This window comes from Bos mutus, chromosome 20 (assembly GCF_027580195.1).
Source record: "Bos mutus isolate GX-2022 chromosome 20, NWIPB_WYAK_1.1, whole genome shotgun sequence".
In the NCBI taxonomy this organism is placed as follows: domain Eukaryota; kingdom Metazoa; phylum Chordata; class Mammalia; order Artiodactyla; family Bovidae; genus Bos; species Bos mutus.
Window position 1 is genome coordinate 28,290,970 of NC_091636.1, and position 19,072 is coordinate 28,310,041.

General features: G+C 36.8%; 1 protein-coding gene across 3 annotated transcripts in view; it reads left to right on the plus strand.

The window, feature by feature from the left end:
* The window catches only part of BDP1 (BDP1 general transcription factor IIIB subunit), an 85,241-nt gene extending 66,311 nt beyond the window's left edge, over positions 1-18,930 (plus strand). For 2 of the 3 annotated variants that reach the window (XM_070357575.1, XM_070357573.1), the window contains exons 33-39: positions 311-374; positions 764-947; positions 1,688-1,892; positions 6,756-6,795; positions 8,533-8,797; positions 11,023-11,266; positions 16,190-18,930. In XM_070357575.1, the coding sequence (XP_070213676.1) occupies positions 311-374; positions 764-947; positions 1,688-1,892; positions 6,756-6,795; positions 8,533-8,797; positions 11,023-11,266; positions 16,190-16,321 (1,134 nt within the window). In that variant the 3' untranslated portion in view covers positions 16,322-18,930. Of the gene's footprint in view, positions 1-310; positions 375-763; positions 948-1,687; positions 1,893-6,755; positions 6,796-8,532; positions 8,798-11,022; positions 11,267-11,591; positions 11,684-16,189 lie in introns of all 3 variants that reach the window. The other variant, XM_070357574.1, reaches the window with a different exon arrangement.
* Positions 18,931-19,072: the final 142 nt, after the last annotated feature.

Genomic DNA, 19,072 nt, shown 5'->3' on the forward strand with positions numbered 1-19,072 from the left:
AGCTGCTGAGATGGGGATAGAGAGAAGGTTGAGCGGTTTGTGTCTCCCTTTTCTATTACTTCAAAAATCGTTTCATATTCTACACATACTTAACAATTTATTTATAATTCCTTTGTGTATATATGTGTATTTATTTAAATTAATCAACATTTTATTGGTACATCTGAAAGTTTCAAAACACCTGAAAAATTCTCTGCTTAGGTTAGCTAAGTTGTTGAGTTTTGAAACAGTAGCTGTTCACATTGTCAGGAAATCTTTTTAAAACTTAGATTTGGTTAACCTTACTCTTTTATTTAATTTTTTATGGCAGTGTATACCAACTGGTATTCCAGAAGTCCAGCAAGAGAATGTAAACGATCTTCAAGACCTAACAGGTATGATAATCTGCTTCAGTGGTATTGTAGAACTTAATAGTATGTTTTTTACTTACTCCCCATTTGACTATAGAAAAAAAAAAAGCAGTTTTATTGGTCTATGATGGCCTTAAATTTTTTTTTAAAAGACACTTGAAATATTTTGTATATAAGCTTTGTTATTCAGAATTATAATTCTTATTAAAAAGGAATTGTAAATCTTCTCAATAGAGAATCATCTTTATCCTTTACGAAATTACTCTTTATTTACTTATTTCTTGAGGGGTGTAATTTAGTTTTTTTATCCTTTGGGATAAATTGTCATGAGACTTTTCAGAAATGAAATAAATTAGTGATTTTCTGTCACTTCACGGTTCAGCTTTTCATTTCTAACTTTGAAACTTTGATAGTCAATCTAGTTAATGTACATCAGGATGGTGAGGATGAACAAGCTTTCATTTTAACTCTGGTGGAAATCCCAACTCATGCAGTAGAAGAATATGCTGATAGCACTGTGCAGTTAATGCCAAATCCTTTACTGCCGGCGCCCATATTGGTCAAATCAGCGAATACAAAAGAAAGAGAAGACACGAGGTAATGAATCATCTGACCTGTTTTTGCTAGGAGGAAGGGATGCTTTATGAATTGAATAGTATTGATTGAATAAGCCATTCACCAACCTTATTTGTAATTGTCATGGAGATCTTATTTAGTAATTATGTGATAAGTTAGAGAAAAATTACTGATTTTATATGATAAAGTTGCCATTTAAACGTATAATACTTTGTGTGAAACTTTGTTGGTATTTTAAGTATTTTGAAAGCTAAAAAAAATTAGCAATGTGGATCATAAAATATCATCTGTTAAAGATGTGGCTACATTGTATACATTTACATATATTTTAAATTCTGAAATAAATATACATTCACAGAAATTTACAAAAATAGTACAAAGAGGATGTACTTTAAAATATTTGAGATACTCATTTTCTTTGCTGTAAAATTCTTAAGTTGTATTTTAATAGTCATTGGTTAAGATGCTTAATTGTCTATCAAGTAACATCTGAAATTGAAGCCTTTCATATTAGGAAGAAATACTTTAGACTAAAATTTAACTTTACTGACAAAACATTTTGATGCCTCAGATTTAATTCAGTATTATGGAATTTAAGTTGTGAGATCTTAAGTATGAATGGAGCTGAAAACTAACATTTTTGTGATCGTGGCCATGTATATATTAGTTATTTAGAAGTTTCTTTGGTAGTTTTCTTGAGAGTAGCTCAGCCTTTAACATCATTAAGTAATTAATTTACTGTGTGTGTATTTTCTATGCAGTATCAGTTTTCCAGTAACTTCAGTTGGTCAAGATGACGTGTGTTTATCTAATTCTGAAAGAGATGGTTCAGAAAACTCTGCTGCTAATTTGGATCTTGTATCTAGGAAGAGATATCATTGTAGCCTTGATGAAAGTGACCATGTGCCTCCTGCCAAAAAAACTTCACTCACTTCAATAGATGATTGTCAAAAATATACCTCTGAGGTAAGAGGAAATCATTAAACAAGTAAGATGGCCATATCAGTGGACCTATTTCTGTTCTTCATTTAGACTCTTTATATAAACATAGTTCTAATAGTTTCTACCATAAATAATCCAGATAAAACTGGTTTTGGACTTTTACTTTCTACTAGTTCTAGGTGGAAATTGATAGATGTTACTCAGGAAACCCATTCCCAGTTCATTGTCATTGGCTAAAGATAAGACTGAAAGCATCATACAGATGTGGATTTTGGCTGTACCAGTTAAAAGCTGTGGGATCTTAGGAACGATACTGAATGAGTTCCCTATTGTGTAAGATGGTAATAGTGATCCTACGTGTGTGTGTGTGTGCGCGTGCACGCTCAGTCATGTCCAACTCTTTGCAACCCCTTGGACTGTAGTCTGCCAGGCTTCTGTGTCCATGGGATTTTCTAGGCAAGTATACTGTAGTGAGTTTCCATTTCCTTCTCAAGGGTATCTTCCCATCCCAGGGATAAAACCCACGACTCTTGAATTCCTGAATTGGCAGGCGGATTCTTTACTACTAGGGCCACCTGGGAATATCATCACTACCATTATCATAATGTTTAAAGCTTCCCATTGCTCTTAGGAATAAAACCAAACCTCTAAGGCCCTGTTTGTTTATTTGGTTGTTTTCTGTGTCTAATCTCATCTTGTGCTGGTCTCTGCCTTACTTTGGCCATTTTTCAGTTTCTTGAGTACACCATATTTCTTCATGTTCCAGGGCATTTCTTTTGCTCTCTTTTCTTTTTGAAATGTTTCCTTGCAAAATACAGACTTCTTGAGCTCAGTCGTAAACCTCAGGGATGCCTGACAGTACTGTGCAGATTCAGTTACCGGCCTCTGTGTTGTAGGTTTGTTAAGCATCCTCTCTGTTTTTGTTTCTGGTACTCATCATAAGGTACTACAGTATGGAAAGATTAGAATCTATATTCTCAAAAGAATGGTTGAAGACCAGTAGTCCTTAGATTATAGCAGAGAACAGAAGTGGTATAGTCTTCTATATCTAATAGTTTAAAAAATGGTATTCCAGAATAATTTTTAATTTCTCTTAGTACGTGTAAAGTTGAACATCTTTTCATATACTTAGGGCTTCCCTTGTGGCTCAGCTCGTAAAAAATTTGCCTGCAATGCAGACCTGGGTTCGATCCCTGTGTTGGAAAGATCCCCTGGAGAAGGGAAAGGCTACCCACTCCAGTATTCTGGCCTGGAGAACTCCATGGACTGTATAGTCCATGAGGTCGCAAAGAGTTGGACACAACTGAGCGACTTTCACTTCACTTCATATGCTTAAGATCCAGTTTTATTTCCTTTCCTGTGACATGACTGTATTCTTTACCCTTTTTTTAATTTGGTTTGTTGATCTTTATCTTATAGATTTAGAGGAACTGTCTATTTTGAATATTTGTGTATGAGTTGCAAATTTTTTTTTCTTAGGTTGCTGTCTTTTTTTTTTGGCTGCGCTGGGTCTTCGTTGCAGTGAGGGGGCTTTTTCTAATTGCAGCTTGCGTAGGGCTTCTCTAGTTGTGGTGTGCGGGCTGAGTTGCCCTGCACGTGAGTGTCCCTGTGGTATCTAGTTCCCTGACCAGGGATCGAATCCTCAGCCCTTGCACTGGAAGGCAGATTCTTAACCACTGGACCACCAGGGAAGTTCCTTCAGGTTGTTGTCTTTTAATTCTACTTTTTGTGATTTTCTTCTGGAGACTATTTTGCTTAACTTTTTAATGTGACAGTCTTGAAATTTTTAAAAAGGTAGTTGTTGTCCAGTTGCTAAGTCGTGTCCTGCTCTTTGCAACCCTGTGGACTGCAGGACACCAGGCTTCCCTGTCCTTCACTGTCTCCCAGAGTTTGCTCAGACTCATGTCCATTGAGTCGGTGATGCCATCCAACCATCTCATCCTCTGTCGTCCCCTTCTCCTTTTGCCTTCAGTCTTTCCCAGCATCAGGGTCTTTTACAGTGAGTCGGCTGTTCACATTAGGTGGCCAGAGTATTGGAGCTCCAGCTTCAGCATCAGTCCTTCCAATGAATGTTCAGAGTTGATTTTCTTTGGGATTGACTGGTTTGATCTCCTTGCAGTCCAAGGGACTCTCAAGAGTCTTCGCCGGCACCAACAGGTCGGAGGCATCAATTCTTCAGTGCTTAGCCTTTGTATCCCTATGTATCTGTCACCCAGTTTCAACATTTTGTCAGCATTCTATGCAGACATTGTTTCATTTTGTTTTAAAAGTATATTTAATGACATGGAAAAAAGACCATAGTATATCATTATATGCAAAATTATGCCACCAGTTTATAATATTCCATTTAACAAATGACAGGCTTCCTGGGTGGCTCAGTGGTAAAGAACCTGCCTGCCAATGCAGGAGACATGAGAGACTTGGGTTCTGTTCCTGGGTTGGCAAGATCCCCTGGAGAAGGAAATGGCAACCCATTCTAGTATTCTTGCCTGGAAAATTCCATGAGCAGAGAGGAGCCTGGCAGGTTATAGTCTGTGTAGTCGCAGAGAGTCAGAATGACTGACCATAGCACACATGTTAAAAAATGATAGCTGTACTTTGGAGTGACTAAATCTTAAAAAAAAGGATGTATAGTGTAGTGTCTGTTGGGCCTATTTGAGAGTTTTATTTTCTGAAAAGTCGAAGTTATAATTTCAAATTCTAGAATGTATATACATTACACTTAGATATACAAATGATTTTTATTTTTCTATAATCAAATTTATTAGCCTTTTGGGCTATTCCCTGATGATCCAATGGTTAAAACTTGGCGCTCTCACTGCTAGGACCCAGGTTCAATCCCTGGTAGGGGAACTGAAATCCCACAAGCTCAAAAAAATTTTTTTCTTTTAATTAGTCTTTTTATGTGTGCCTGTGGAGATTACGTTATATACTGAAAGTCTACCTTGAAATTAATATAAATTCTTCTGATTAATATCATTGATTTGTTTAGAATTTATTTTGGTTTTAAGAACAGTGGAACCAACTTAATTTTCCCCAGATACGTATCTGTTTGTCCGAGCATCATTTATTGAAGAGTTCATCTTTTCTCCACCGATTTAAAATTCCACTTTTGGGGACTTCCCTGATGGTCTGGTGGTTAAAACTCCATGCTTCCATTGCAGGGGGCATAGGTTCAGTACCTGGTTGGGGAAATTAGATCCTGTATGCTGTACTGCGAGACCAGAAAATAAAAGTGTAGTTTTGGAGGAAAAAAAACATTAAAAATTAAATAAAATTCCCATAAATATTTGGATATATTCCCAAATTTCCCTTTCTTCTACATTGATTTACCTGTTTGTTCTGGGGCCAGTTTCACACTGTTTTAAAATCATTGTACCTTTTAAGTGCTTTAATATCTTAAAGGGACAGTCTGTTCTCCTCCCTGACCCCCAGTACAATTTTATTCTTTTTCCAAGATCTCCCTAGTTGCTTATTATGTTTTAAAGTTTATATTAATTTTAGCATGTGCTTATCTGGAGCTTAAAAAAAAATCCCTGTTGGTACTTGTGTTAGGATCGTGTTACCGTGACAGATTAACACAGAGAAAACTGACATCATAAATGTGATGCTGAATGTACTATCCAGAAACAGTGTATCTTTCCATTTCTTTAAGACTTCTTTTGTGTCTGTCTCTTAATGCTGTTTTAAGTTCTTCTTCATATAAATCTGGTTTATTTCTTACTGGGGTGTATCTAAGAATTTTATCTTTTTTTTGTTGTTGTTAGTATTATCATTAAGTTCTTTTAATTTAGAATGCTTTACAGAATTTCCCTCATTGTGTGTAATATTTTTTCAGTTGGTTCTTAAGAGTTTTCTAAGTAAACAGTTATATCATCTGCAAATATAATTTTAATTCTTTTCTTCTTTTTACACCTTGAATTTCTTTCTCTTTTTCTAATTATATTGGCTGATATAACTTTAAAAAAGTCAGAAAACAGCCCTGATATTGGACATCTTTTTCTTACTCCTGACTTCAATGGGAATATGTCCAGTGTTTATGAAATGGGATGCCGGCTTTTGGACTGCAGTAGTTAATATTTTATATTGTTAACAAAATACCTGTCTATTCAATTTTAGTTTGTTTTTTTTTTCCCCCAAGAATGAATACTATTTCATACTTCTCCTGCAAATAGAGAGATGAGACTATTTCTCTCTTCAGATCAGTTGATTTGTATTAATGTTTTAAAATACTGAGTCATCTTTACATTCCTGAAATAAACTTCTTGGCTGTGCCAAACAGATTATGCGATGTTGGTCCCCCAACCAGGGATTGAACCCATGCCCTAGGCAGTGAAAATGTGAAGTCCTAACGGGCTGCCAGGGAATTCTCAAACTCTGTTTGATTATGATGTTTTAGTCTTTTGATGTGCTGCTAAATTATGCTGGTAATACTTCATTTGATGTTTTTGCACTGATGTAAAACTGCTTAGTTGGATCAATATTACACTTGATTTGTAAAAGGCATTTGGAAGCTTTTCCTCTTCTGTCACGCTACAGAATAATTTAAATAGTAGCTGCAGTGTTTGATAGAAGCATCTATCACAGTGTTTTCATAATGTTTGATAGAAATCCTGTGAAACATGTCTGATCCTAGTGCTTTGTAGGAGATCACCAATTTCTTTACTTAAGAAAGAAAGAAGGAGGACTTCCTGGTAGTTTAGGGGTTAAGACTCTGCACTTGTGCTGCGGGAGGTGATGGTTCATTCCCTGGTCCAGAAAGTTCTACATGCCTTGCAGTGCAGCCAAAAAAAAAAAAAAAAAAAAGTTGAAATTTTTTTTTTAAAGGAAGGAAATAAAATCAATTTTGACAACTGTAATATTTTTTTGTAAATTTCTTTGAAACAGGTGTGTTCAAAGGAATTAACAGATGTTTTGGAGGAAGCAGGTGAGTGAAGTGATTGCATTTTGCTTAGTACCCCTCATAACTATTTTTTAAATTTGGGATAGAAGATGAGTCTTGCTCATTTTTCTCTAAGAGTCAAGCCTTTATTGTTAGAGGGTGTTTTGTTTTGTTTTGTTTTCTTTTTGGTCCCTTCTGAGATCTTAGGTTTAGCACTTTGATAGCCCTAAAAAGCTACTTTCATCCTATACTTAGTAAAAAACCATAGAACTCCAGGATTTCCTGTAAAAGCTCAACAGTTACATTTAAGGAATTAGGAAGCTGTGTATAAGGGGGTTTTTATAGGTCCTTAGTTAGCTTTACCCTTTTTTGTGTTTAATTTTTATTGAAGTACAGTTGATTTACAGTGTTGTGTTACTTTCTGTTATACAGCACAGTGAATCTGTTATGCGTATACATATATCCACTTTTAGATTTTATTCCCATATAGGTCATGACAGAGTATTGAGTAGTGTTCCCTATGCTGTACAGTAGGTTATTATTAGTTATCTAGTTTTATGTATAGTAGTATGTATGTGTCAGTCCAAGTCTCCCAATTTATCCCACCCCCCATTCCTCCTTGGTAAGCATAGGTTTGTTTTCTATACCTGTGACTTTTACTTCTGTTTTGTAAATAGGTGCATTTGTAGATTGCACGTATAAGTGATACCACGTGATATTTGTCTTTCTGTGTCTGACTGACTTCACTCAGTATGACATCCCTAGGTCCATCCATTTTGTGTCAAGTGGCATTATTTCATTCCTTTTAATGGCAGAGTAATATTCCATTGAATATAGGCACCATATCTTTGTCCGTTCCTCCATTGATGGACATTTAGGTTGCTTCCGTTTCCTGGCTAATGCTGCAGTGAACACTGGGGTACACATATCTTTTCAAACTACAGTTTTCTCTGGATATATGTCCAGAAGTGGGATTGCTGAATCATATGGTATCTCTATATTTTGTTTTTTAAGGAACCTCCATACTGTTCTCCATAGTGGCTGTACCAGTTTACATTCCTACCAACAGTATAGGAGGTTTCCCTTTTCTCCACACCCTCTCCAACATTTATTGTGTGTAGATTTTGTGGTGACTGCCGTTCTGACCTTAGCTTTACCCTTTGATTAGAAAGTGATACTTTTTCATTTTGCTAGTTCAAGAAATATTTATGTAGAAAGCTTTTCTAAGTCAAAATATTGATATATTGATATAACTATTTTATATCTGAACGTAGAAGCTGTTCCACAGCTTTGACCTATTATAATATGCCTGGGACTTCCCTGGTGGTCCAGTGGTTGGGAATCTGCCTGCTGGTACAGGGGACACAGGTTCGATCCCTGGTCTAGGAGGATCCCACATGCTGAAGGGCAACTAAGCCTTGCATCACAACTGCTGAAATCCAGGCACTCTAGAGCTTGCATGTGACATCTGCTAAGCCCTAGTGCCCTAGAGCTTGTGCTCTGCGTGGAGGGGCCACTGCAGTGAGAAACCTGTGTGCTGCAAGTAGATGGTAGCCCCTGCTTGCCACAACTAGAGAAAGCCTGCATGCAGCAACAAAGACCCAGTGCAGCGAAAGATAAATTAAAAAATTCCTAATAGTCCAAGTAACTTGACTAATTTTTAATTTAGCTTATCAAAGTAGGTTCACGATAGAATAATCATGGGTTTTCTTCTTCAGATATTGCAGAATAATTGAATATTAATTTCAGCATATGTGCTTACCATTTTTTTCTTTTTTGAAGGGGAGTCTTACAAGGGACAGGATATCTTCCCTACCTCAGGAAACATACAGACAATTTCAGAACCTCAGAAAGAGCAACTTGAACCAGCTTCTCAGAGTATCAGATCTGGATCTCTTGATAAAATAACAGATACACAAGAACAGAATGCATCTCAGTTACCTCAGGATGAGACAATGGTGTCTGATAAGGAAGAAAGAACTTGTACTGCTTCTGAGTCTGAACAAATGGGTAGCATCACATCGTCTTCAAACCGCCCCCTAACCAGGTATCATGAGAAAGTCTTTGATGTTTCTTTTCTCTCCACATTTTGCTCTCAGTGGATAAATTAAACCTATATGGAATAGGTGTAACATGTATAAACACTAAGTCCAATACTAAGGATGGTGTTTTGTGAACATACCCCTCTGTCATTAATATAAAGGGAATGGGTGTCATCAAAGGAAATACAGTTAATGCCACACACTTTCAGAGGACGTTCCATATGACAAGAGCTTAACTTTAAGGTCAGGGCGTCCCTCGTAGCTCAGTCGGTAAAGAATCTTCTGCGATGCAGGAGACCCAGGTTTGGTTCGTGGGTTGTGAAGATTCTCTGGAGATGTAAATGGCAACCCACCCCAGTATTCTTGCCTGGAGAATCCCATGGACAGAGGCTCCTGGCAGGCCACAGTCCATGGGGTTGCAAGAGTTGGACATGACTTAGCAACTAAATGATGATGATGGATTTTCAGTACTGAAACTTTGACTTATAGATAGAAAATCTTTAGAATTTAGGATTGCACACTTTCTTTTTCAGATTGTTCATGGTTATTATTTTGATAATTATTTATTCTACCACACAGTAGCTCCCAGTGCAGATGTAGATGGTGTGAGGCATAGGGCTGACATCAGAAGTAGTCTGCTGCTGCTGCTGCTAAGTCACTTCAGTCGTGTCCGACTCTGTGCGACCCCATAGACGGCAGCCCACCAGGCTCCCCCGTCCCTGGGATTCTCTAGGCAAGAACACTGGAGTGGGTTGCCATTTCCTTCTCCATGCATGAAATGCATGAAAGTGAAAAGTGAAAGTGAAGTTGCTCAGTCATGTCTGACTTTTCGAGACCCCATGGACTGCAGCCCACCAGGCTCCTCCATCCATGGGATTTTCCAGGCAAGAGTACTGGAGTGGAGTGCCATTGCCTTCTCCATCAGAAGTAGTCTGGAAGTTGTTTTATTGAAGTCCCAGATAATGTGTGCATTTCTTTCTCTCTCTCATGGCATACCAAAGAGGTCAGCTTTGGCTTCTCCCTATAAGAGTAAGTGTGGAATTTAAGCCCCAACCAGCTTCTCCCACATTATGTCCTAGTACTAGAAGCCAGTCTGCTGGGTTATGGACGTCTATTGGCTTAGCAGCAGCATTCAAATCATCAGTGTGGTGCTGGTGAATCGAAGAGGGGAGGATACGTATCAGTCTCCACTAAAGGAAAGTGGGAGGAAGGACGGATATAACTTGAAAAAGCATATTTAACAAACCTGTTCTTTTTGTTATATAAACTACATCTTTTCTGGAATTAGGAATGCGCTTAAAATAGAAGGAAATGGCAACCCACTCCAGTACTCTTGCCTGGAAAATTCCATGGACTGAGGAGCCTGGTGGGCTACAGTCCATGGGGTCTCAAAGAGTCGGACACAACTGAGCGACTTCACTTAAAATAGAATGAAGGCAATGTCATGGGAGTTTGGGTTTTAGAACAAGGGTTCTATAGAACATTATATATTACCTTGTGATTATATAATCATATATATATATATATAAACAAATAAGCATGCTCTGTTCCAGTGAACTTATATAATCGGTTGGTGGACTGCATTTGGCATGTGGATCATAGCTTGCTGACCCCTACTCTGGAGTCTTCCTACTCAAAATGTGGTCCTGGGACCAACAGCAGGGACATCATTTGAGAACTCAGTAGAAATACAGAACTCGGGCCCCATTCCTCTTCAACTCAGTCAGAATCCTCATTTTAATAAGCTCCCCAGGTGATTTGTGGGCACTTTTAAGCTTGATAAGTACTACTCTAGAGAAAGCCTTGACGTTCATCACAAGTATGTGCCATGGCATAGTGATGTTCAACGCCTAGTGGTGTCAGTGCTTAGATCTGTGCCGCTCTTGTGCTATCACATGTACCAGTTTAGCATTCGTGGAAAGAAGCTGGTACCAAGAATGTGTCTTCCTGGGACTTCCCTGGCATCCAGTGGTTAAGACTCCAGGCTTCCAACGTAGGGAGCGTGAGTTTGATCCCTGGTGTAGGAACTAAGATCCCAATGGCCGGGCAGCAGGCCAAGAGAAAAAGTTTAATTATACAGGTATTGATGTTGGCCTATAAACTTTTATACATTCCTGCTTTTAGTTTCTTTAATAATCTGCCTATGAAAAATTTAGTGACTATTAAAAAGAAAAAAAAAAGAATGTGTCTTTCTGGATATTCTTGAACATCTTTACATTTGCATTTCTAGACCTGGCAGAAGACCCCTGGGATTTTTGTCTTTAATATGTTCAAAGAATAGCTTGGACTCTGATGAACCTACAGTTCATAGTAAGAAACGCCTAAAACCTGTTATACCTGTATCAAGACAAAATTTGAAAAGATCTAATTTGCCTAGTGTAAGCCAGAAAAAAACTCAAGAGTCCTCTGATGTTCCATCTCCAAGTGTTGTTGACAATACTCAACCTACGAATAATGATGGTTCAGCAACTCAGGTATGTGATAACTGTTCTTTGTTTATTTGTATAGGATGGATTGGTTATCAGGCTCAACTAGGAAAGACATGGTAATTGCTTTCTTCATCTGGATGTCAGAAATTATTGCAGGGCAACTCCAGTCCATCTCCTTGCTCTCCTACCCTGCTTATTAGAAGAAGATAAGGTGCTGAATTAGAAAGTTACAGCTAGTTTAGTACAGAGCCGTTGAACTAACCATAAATGAACACTTAATTGCCAGTCCTTTACTGCAAAGATCCTTCTGACCTTTTTGCTCCTTTTGTGGAAGCAAAACAAAGCAGTGCTTGCATTTTATTTCCTTTAGGAAAAACGTCCTGACACCTACAGGAATTCAAGGAATGGTAAAATTAGAATTTGCTTGCATGTTTCATTTCTGTGCATTCTAAAGCTGTCATAGTAAGTACTAGGGCACAAAAATCTGGGAACTTATATCAAAGACTTTGGAAGAATATTGGGGTGACTTATCTCAACAAAGAAAAGGCTGGTGACTATTATTGGATAGCATGGAGCCTCAAAGGAAAGAGTATTTTTGTAAAGAACATTTTTAACATTTTAAAGTATTTTATGTTATTTCCTACAATTATATTCTGAGACCAGAATTTTATGAGTCTTTATTATTGTCACCAAATTCCTTTGGAGAATAGTAATTACCAAGTGTAACCGTGCCAGTTTGGTCCCGTCTTTACCAGCCTGAGATATTACTTTTCAAAATACACTTGTTTTTCTTATTTAATATAGTGGTGGAGGAGTGGAAATGTAATTTCATTTTCTGAAAATTAGGTATGTATTTATTTCTGGCTCTGCTGCGTCTTTGCTGCAGTGTGAGGGCGTTCTCTTGGAGGCCAGCAGGGGCTACTCTGTGGTTGCCGTGTGTGGGCCCCTCTGTGGTGCAGCCCAGGCTCCAGAGCGTTGGCTCAGCAGTTGTGACACAGGGCTTAGTTGCCCCAAGGCACTTAGGATCTTCCCAGACCAGGGACTGAGCCCACGTCCCCTGCCCTGGCGGGCAGATTCTCAACCCCTGGACCACCAGGACTCCTGTCATTTCACTTCTAAAATTTGCATTTCTTCAGTTATTAGTGAGTTGGTTTTTTTCCCGCTTATATTTACTAGATTCTGTTTCTGTCTTTTTTTTAAATTGCTGTGTTGTTTTTGCTTGCTGATTTATAGCTTTTGGAATCCCAGTAGTTTTCTTTTGTATGAGTTCTTTATGCATGTAAATAAGCCACATACCTTTTAGCTCTTTACTACAAGTATTTTTTCCAAGTTTATTTGCTTTTTAAAATTTTGTTACACCTAACTTTTAAATGTTTAGTTAAATCTATTACTCTTTTCTTTGTAAGTTATTAAATTACTTTTATGACTAAAAGTTTTTCTCCACAGGTATAAAATTTTGAATAATCAGTTTTAAAACTTTATTCATGGTTATTGACGTTGGTATATAGTGTGAGGCGAGGATTTAATCTAAATATCATCCTCAACTTGCTGCTTTGTTTTTTTGACTAACATATTCCACATGTTTTAAAATGCATAACCTACAAAAGAGAGTTTATAGTAAAATGTTTCCCACATCTGTCCTTTAGCTTTGTAGTTCCTCCTTTCTGCAGGTGTGTCGTGTTATCAGATTTTGGTTTACTTTTCCAGAGACTTTTTAATATACACAAATATAAACATTTTTCTTCTTCTTTTACATAAATAATGGCATGTCACCTCTTCTTTGCTTTTCATGTGTAGCAGTGTGGCTTTGAGACATTACAAAACAGTAGATAAAAGGCTTCCTTCTCTCTATTGCTCTTTCTTTTTAAAAACAAAAGATATTTACTTTTACTTATGTATTTGTTTGGCTGCACCAGATCTTTGTTGCAGCACGCGGGATCTTTAGTTGTAGCATGCAAACTCTTAGTTGTAGCACGTAGGAACTAATTCCCTGACCAGGGATCAGACCTGGGCCCCTGCATTGGGAGCAGAGTCCCAGCCACTGGACCACCAGGGAAGTCCTTTGCTCTCTTTAAAAAAATTGAATTATTAACTTTTTATTTTGAGATAATTATAGATTATCATGGAGTTATAAACAACCATATGGAGGGATCTCATCTATCCTTCACTCAGTTCTCCCCAGTGGTAACATCTTATGAAACTCTCCTCCAGTATCACAACCGCTATACTGACATTACGATAGTCAAGATACAGAACAGTTCTGTCACTAGAGGGATCTTTTGTTCAGCCCTTTTATAGACACACCCACTTCCCTGCCACCCCCACTGTCTCCTTATTTTCTGGTAACCTGGTTTCCAGTAAATGTGTCTTTTTGGGACTTACCTGGTGGTCCAGTGGCTAAGACTCTGTGCTTCCAATGCTGGGGGTCCTGGTGCGATCCCTGGTCAGGGACCTAGATCCCACGTGGCACAATTAAGAGTTCACGTGCTGCAACTGAAGATCCCGTGTGCCGTAACTCAGACTGCTGCTACTGCTACTGCTGCTAAGTCGCTTCAGTTGTGTCCGACTCTGTGCGACCCCATAGACGGCAGCCCACCAGGCTCCCCCGTCCCTGGGATTCTCCAGGCAAGAACACTGGAGTGGGTTGCCATTTCCTTCTCCTGTGCATAAAAGTGAAAAGTAAAAGTGAAGTTGCTCAGTCGTGTCCGACTCCTAGCAACCCCATGGACTGCAGCCTACCAGCCTCCTCCGTCCATGGGATTTTCCAGGCAAGAGTACTGGAGTGGGGTGCCATTGCCTTCTCTGATAACTCAGACTGGGTGCAGCCAAATAAATAAGTAAAATAATTGTATATTTCTCTTTTAAAAAGTGTGTCACCCCAAAATGTTTTATAAATGGAATCATGGCTTTGGGACTAGTGTCTCTTCAGTAGTGAGTCATCCAGACGGTTTTACATATCAGTAGTTTATTCCTTTTTGTTGCTGGATAGTATTTCCTGGTGTGGATGTGCCAGCTTTCTTTATCCATTTACCCACCAAAGGACATCTAGTGGTTTTCAGAGTTTGTTATTATAAATAAAGCTGTGAGCTTCTGCATGCAACATTTTGTGTGGACATAAATTTTCTTTTTTTTTTTTCAGGAATAAGTGCCCTCATTGTTTTTATTTTTTTTATTTTTATTTTTTTTCCCTCATTGTTTTTAATGATTCTGTAGTATTGCATTGTTTGGGGGTACCATAGAGCGATACTGGTCTCACACAGGCATTTAAGTTACTCCTAATTGTTTGCTATTTCAAACAGTGTAGTAACAACTCATATATAAATAGACCATTTTTCACATTTTGGGTTAAATTCCTAGAAATTGAATTGCTGGTCTAAAGAAATGATTTTTCTTTTGACAGACACTGCCTGATTATCCTCCATAGGGATTGTATCAGTTTCAGTTCATAACAGCAATGTATGAGAGAGCCTTTCCCCTCACAATAGTATATTATTAATGTTGTTCATTTTTTATCTTCTTCATAGATTTAATGAACACATGTATCTGTGATATAGGTTGCAGTTTTTTGTCCCTCTGTGGCATTTATCTTTTGATTTTGTATATGGTGGTTTGTGCCATGCAGGTATTTTTTATTTTTATGTACATGAATTTATCAATCTGCTATGATTTCTGGCTTTCATGTCATTCCTTCACACTCTGTCCCCACCCTAAGATTATAAACCATTTTCCTATGGTATTTTACAGTAGATTGTTTTAAAACTCAATTGTAGTTTTGGCGAGGCTGCACCTTTGTTGCTGCACAGGGCTTTCTCTGGTTGCGGCGAGCGGGGGCTGCTCTCTAGTTGTGCTGTGTGGGCCTCTCACTGTGCTGAGCTCTTGTTGCAGGGCACGGGCTTGGAGTGCACGGGCTTTGGTTGTCGTGGTGCGTGGGCTCGGTGGTTGTGGCATACAGGCTTAGTTGTCCCACGGCATGTAGGTCTCACTGGACCAGGGACTGAACCTGGGTCTCCTGCACTGGCAGGTGGATTCTCTACCACTGAGCCACCAGGGAGCCCCTATGGTCGATTTTTAAAAATGTTTTTACATTTAAGTTTATTGATCCATCTAGAACTTGTAATGGTGAAGTATAATAGGTCGGATTTCCTTTTTGTGAGACAGTTATACAGTTGTCCAGTATTATTTATTGGATTATCCACCTTTTCTCAATTTTTTTTTGAAATAACACTTTTATCAGGACTAAATTTCCATCCATATGTGTTAGGGATATTTCTAGTCTATTTCACTGATATGCATGTCTGTTCCTGTACCAGTACCATGCCGTCTTAATTTTTCTAGATTTATAAGTATGCTAATTTTTGATAGAATTGCTTTGATTTGTGATATTTCCTTATGTACCATTCTGTTTCATGGGTCCTATTTTGGTCATTAAAATGTTTTCATTTAGATTTAATAGTGTTATATTTTCTGTGTTATTAATTTTTTCACAGAAATTTGAAGTAATAAACATGTACATTACAGTTAATCTAGTTATGTCTAGTATTGTATATTTGTTGGTTTTATTATTGTAACTAATGCTGCAAAGGTTATCTCTTACTATGTTTAGGATTATTTCCTTAATATAACAGCACAGAAATTAAATTATTGGGTCAGTGGGTATAAACATATTTAAAGCTCTTATAGTGATAAAGAATCTGCCTGCCAGTGCGGGAGACACAGGTTCTATTCCTGGGTCAGAAAGATCCCCTGAGTAGGAAATGGCAACCCGCTCCAATATTCTTGCCTGGAAAATTTCATGGACAATGGAGCCTGGTGGGCTACAGTCCGTGGGGTCGCAAAGAGTCATACATTGCTGAGAGACTGAGTGAGTGAGTACTTTATTGCTATATTGCTTTTCAAACAGGTATCAATTTAGACTACCACTATCAATATAAATGTTATACTGCATACTTAATTTTATTATCTTTTTAGGTTTCTCATAATCGTCCCTTACCGAAAGGAGAATGTAAAGGTGGCCAAAACCGGGTGCCTGAAGAGGAGCCAACCACAGTCTCTGAATATTTCTTTAACGATATCTTTATTGAAGTGGATGAAACAGAATAGAAAATCTCCTTTTTTATTTTCTTTTTAAGTCTAGGATTTCCAGAATCAGTTATATCAACAAAGCAGTATTTAGAAAGAAGCATCACTGGCAGTTTTTCTTTAGGTTGATTTTGAGTATTTATTCAGCTTGATTTGAAGCTTTTATAATCAGTGAAAAACATTGCTGGGGTCCTTGTCATTCTGATTGGCTCAGCATTTTGGAAATATCAACCAGTTAAGACTGCTTTCTCAGACAGAAATAACAGGTCTTGTTTACATTTTGACTCTTTCTGTATTGAACACACATGAACATCCTCGAATGTTGTGGATAATGTCTGTGTAAGTCACAGTGCTGATGTATTTGGAAGTGGATTGTATTTAACGTTTAGCGAACCTTTTGTGAAGGTTTTTTTATGTTTGCGTAGGGTTTTTGTTTTTGTTTTAGGATTTTGGGGGGTTTGGGTGTTTTTTTTAATTTTTATTTTTTAGTATGGTGAAAGCCTTTTCATTTGCCTCTAAATATATGAAAGGAAATTGTGAAACTCCAGTTTAGTATGGTAACTGTTAAAAACTTTTCTATTATCATCTATTTGACTGAAAAATGTGTATTTTTCTAATTCATATTGATGTAACATTAGTCCTAATTGAAGAACTAGTATTTAAACTTACTATTTATAAAGATAAAACATCAAAAAGCTTATTTATTTTTAAATTTTTATTTAAAAGAATATTCAGTTTTAATTTTTTACCCCTGAGATTATGGGTAAAGAAGGCATTAACAAATTTATGTTTGTCTCCTTTCCCGCTTTAATTTTAAAGATATTTAAAGTGATATAACTAAAGTATTTGAATAGTATATATGTTTGAATACATTTTTTTCTCATAGTTCAGTATATTGACTTTGTACTGTGAATTTTTTGTTTTTCTTATTTCTTAGATAATCTCAGGATTTGTATGGGAAAAAAAAACCTTAACCTTATTTATGAGGCAAATTTCCATACAAAACTCAGTCTCCATTACATAAACATATGCTCACATACACACATTCCTTTTTTAAAAAACAATTTCTTGTTTTCTTTCCCCCATTAAATTCTCCTTAAGGACCTAAGTATGTAGGTCTTTATGGACAGAGCATAATTGAGATGTTAAAAACAGAAAATAAGATCACAATAAGCGTTTATTAAGTCAGTGATTATCATCAATATGAATTTATGGGTTGGGTTTAAATTTTGAGATTTTGTGATTTACGTAGGTAATTCCTTTATCCACCCAAGCAAATCTTTGTGGTTCAAATTAAACTTCTGAAAAAACAGAATTATTCTTTTATATGAAAAGCCCTCTGGGTTGATAATGCCTTGGATCAGGAATCAGAAACATTTTCTGCAAAAATATTTTCGAATCCGTGGGCCAGATGCCTTCTGTGGTAACTACTCGACTCTGCCACTTCAGTATGAAAACAGCCACAGGCAATACTTACACGATGGGCATAGATGGGTTGGCCCCTGTATTAGACAGTAGTTTTCCTATCTTAAGGTGCTGATGTCATTACCTATGAGATATTTGTCCCGAAATGATGAGTTGTGCCTAACAAAGAAAACTGTTGATTGCATTATGAAATCAGTATTTCAGTTGGGAAGATATTCTAATGTCTAATTATGTTTGTAAATTGAAAATTATAAAAAATGGTGACCAGTTTTCAGGTTCACTAGTAAAACTGGATTTGGCTTGGCAAGTATAACAGTAATCCTAATGTATTAAAACAATTGATATTAGAACATTTCTTATTCATTGCCTTATAGTGAAATTTACAGTTTAAACTTTTTTGTCATAAAGGAGGATTTAGAAGGAAATTCTCTATAGATACGCATTTATTTATTTCATGTGATTAATATGTTACAAAAACCATGGTCGTAAATCACATTGCTATTTTAAATGCCATTTTTATACATTTTAAAAGTCTCATTCTGAAAAAGTTTCTTTAGTTCATGTTAGTTTAGGTGTTAGGTTGTCATAGCTAAACTATGATTTTATCCCTTGTTTAATATAACTTTAAATGTGTTAACATCTGTCTCTTGTTCATCTACAATGAGTCAATTTTGTGGAAGATGTAACTTCTTACTGTATAAAGGATAATTTTATCTTTGGGCATTCATTGCATTAGAGAATCAAGTCAGCTAAATTCTCCTACTGTTATATCCTTAAAACTACTCTTAGAAAAAGAAAATCAGTGTAATTTACCTTACAAGGGGGAAAGACTTGTTCACACCTGTGTTTAATCTGACTCATATAAAGATCATGTGAAGAATTTGTATTTTATAAATTTTCAAAGAGATATGATTAAAGGTCTTTATTTTTTTCTTGTCTTTTCCTCCTGAACACTTATATCTTAGCAAGTGATCAACATGATGACTTAAAAGCCTAATTGTTGGTAAATGATTGAGGCACAGATAAAAATATGATATCCACTGCTTACCACCATGTTTTTTGAAATATAGGTCACCATGTATATTATCTTGCTTAAAGAAGTCTTTGACAAAAAGCAATATCTGTCATTGTAAATTTTCTTGTTCTAAAGAAAGCAGTTATATTCTGTAGGTGTAAATTATGTAAATAAAAGTTATTTTATATTATTTGTTGTGTCCTTTTTTTCAAATGACAATAAAGATATTAATGTGTTAGTGAATGAAAAATAGTCTTAGAAGTACAGTTTACACTTCCACAAAGATATAGTATAATTGGAAGAGTTAATTTTTTCTTTCATTTATGCTGTGA